This window comes from Antrostomus carolinensis, unplaced genomic scaffold, assembly GCF_000700745.2.
Source record: "Antrostomus carolinensis isolate BGI_N321 unplaced genomic scaffold, ASM70074v2 scaffold10707, whole genome shotgun sequence".
NCBI classification, from domain to species: domain Eukaryota; kingdom Metazoa; phylum Chordata; class Aves; order Caprimulgiformes; family Caprimulgidae; genus Antrostomus; species Antrostomus carolinensis.
Window position 1 is genome coordinate 1 of NW_010326683.1, and position 2,471 is coordinate 2,471.

The 2,471-nt window shown below is 50.7% G+C and overlaps 1 protein-coding gene across 1 annotated transcript in view; it reads right to left on the reverse strand.

Moving 5' to 3' along the window:
- Positions 1 to 212: 212 nt before the first annotated feature.
- PBK (PDZ binding kinase) overlaps positions 213 to 2,471 on the reverse strand; it is a gene marked incomplete at both ends in the record, with an annotated part of 4,397 nt that continues 2,138 nt past the window's right edge. The window contains one exon of the mRNA XM_010171667.1: positions 213 to 382. Within this exon, the coding sequence (XP_010169969.1) occupies positions 213 to 382 (170 nt within the window). The remainder of the gene's footprint in view (positions 383 to 2,471) is intronic.

The window sequence follows — 2,471 nt, forward strand, 5'->3', positions numbered from 1 at the left end:
CAGCACCTCCATGTCCTTCTGGGAGTGAAGGGTTTAGTTTCACCCAAGTTTGTTCAGCACCCCACTAAAAAAACAACCCCACCAAGGACCTCATATGAAGCATCCCAGCATCTTCTCTCCATCTCACACCTTCTCACACCAAATCCATGGATATTTTTCCAGTGTCACCAGTGGATTCACCTCCACAGAGACACGGTTGACATCAAACTCACCTTGAGCCCCCTTGCCATGCTCAAGGCGACTTTGAAAATGGTGGCAGCAGGGAAAGGTCCCAACCGTTCTGCGTTTCTTTCTTCAATTAAATCATTGAGTGATTTTTCTCCTCCAAACTCCATGGCCAGACACATGCTGCCATCGTTGGCCTCGGTGAACGCGCGGTAACCTGCCAACAAAGATGGAGTTGTTAAGAGAACTGAAGGTGCCACCAGCATTTCCACGTCCTGGGTTGGGTAGTTTGATGGAACCAAGAACGTTTGGAGCTTCTACTCAGGTGCTTTTTCCAGCAGCTGCAACCAACCCCAAAGAAATTCACCTCCCAAGGGGACCTGGTTCACAGCTTCACCTGGTGAGGTGAAGCCACAGGATTATCCATGGAGACCTGTGTGGCCATGAGCAGGGGTATGAGCCACAAACCTTGGCGAGGTAAAAGATCTCCCTCCTCCAGGAGGGCCCACAGACACCACCCTTGTTGCTTCCCAGGTCAGCTTTGCACCCCGTGCTGGGGCAGGGAGGTTCATCCTGATCTTTGCAGGACAGAGAACCAGGAGAAAGACAAAGAAGAAACCTTCTAGTGGCCTTCCAGTACCTGAAGGTGCCTCTGAGAAAGCTGGGGAAGAACTGGTCACAGGGACAGGGAGCAATGGGACGAGGGGTGATGGTTTTAAACTAGAAAAGGGGAGACTTAGGTTGGACATTAGGAACAAGTTCTTCAGTATAAAGGTGGTGGATCATTGGAACAGGTTGTCCAGGAGGTAGGTAGAGGATATTCAATGACTTGAATATCTCCAGTCATATTCTCCAGGGAATATGACTGGAGATATTCAAGGTCAGGCTCGATGGGGCTCTGAGCAACCTGCTCTAGTGAAGATGTCCCTGCTGATGGCAGGGGGGTTGGACTGGATGATCTTTGAGGGTCCCTTCCATCCCAAACCAGTCTGTGATTCTATGAGAAAGGGGGAAGGAGAGCAGCAGCAGATCTGCAGGACCAACATAGAATCATTTTGGTTGGAAAAGATGCTTATGGTCACCAAGTCCAACCATGAACCCAACACTGACCAGTCCCCTATGACTAACCCATGTCCCTCAGCACTGTGTCTACACGACTCTTCAATCCCTCCAGGGATGGGGACTCCACCACTGCCCTGGCCAACCCCTTCCAATGCCTCAGAACCCTTGCAGCAAAGAAATTCTTCCTCACATCCCATCTCAACTGCCCTGGCCACAACTGGAGGCCATTTCCTCTTGTCCTGTCCCTTGGGCCTTGGTTGAACAGACCCACCCCCACCTCTCTCCACCCTCCTCCAAGGGACTTGCACAGAGCCACAAGGTCTCCCCTCAGCCTCCTTTGCTCCAGGCTCAACACCCCCAGTTCCCTCAGCCACAAGGGAACTCAGCACACTTGTGCTCCAGACCCTTCCCCAGCTCCGTTCCCTTCTCTGGACACGCTCCAGCACCTCCATGTCCTTCTTGGAGTGAGGACATCTCATGTTGGAAAAATAAGGAGCTGCAGAAGCAAGATAAAGAGGAGGGGGGACATTTGGAAAAGCCAAACTCTCATCTCCCAGGGGCTGTTCCACCAGGTTATGACTGAGGTGCAGATGAACCATCACGGAATGTTTCCTCCTCCACATTTTACTCCGAGCTGTAAACAAGACTCTTGGTGTGGAGTATCAATGACCAAGTCTTGCACAATGGCACCACTAAAGTCTTCTCAATTATTTACACCACCTTCTCCAAACTGAAGCAGTGAAATATTTGCAGTGTCAAAGGTCAGGACTATCTTTGCTCTTTAAATTCCTACCAGAAGTGAGGAATGTCCCATTTTGGGGACACCAAGTTCCTTGCACGCGGCGTTTTTAGCCCCAGTGACCACACCTGAGATGGTTTAAAGCACAAATAAAGAGGAGAAGTCAAACAAAGCTGCTGCTCTGACCAGCAGAGGAGATGCTGGAGAAGATAAGAGAAGAAATTACATAGACTTAAAGCAACTTCTCAAAATATTCCTACCAAGAGCGTGACAGAGCCTGGATTGTCACCAAGGTGGGTGTCACCAGGGTGGGACCTGTTCTGCTCACAGAAACCATCTCAGGTATCACTGAGGTATCACCTCAGTAGGGTGGTCTCTCCCTTCCCTTACACCCTAAGCTAGAGCTGGGCATGGTGGTTCCTCCAGAACCAGCCCATGGCTCTTCTCCTTCCAGAGTTGCCCCACAACACAAAGAGGCATCAATCAGCCCCAGCACACTGGCCAC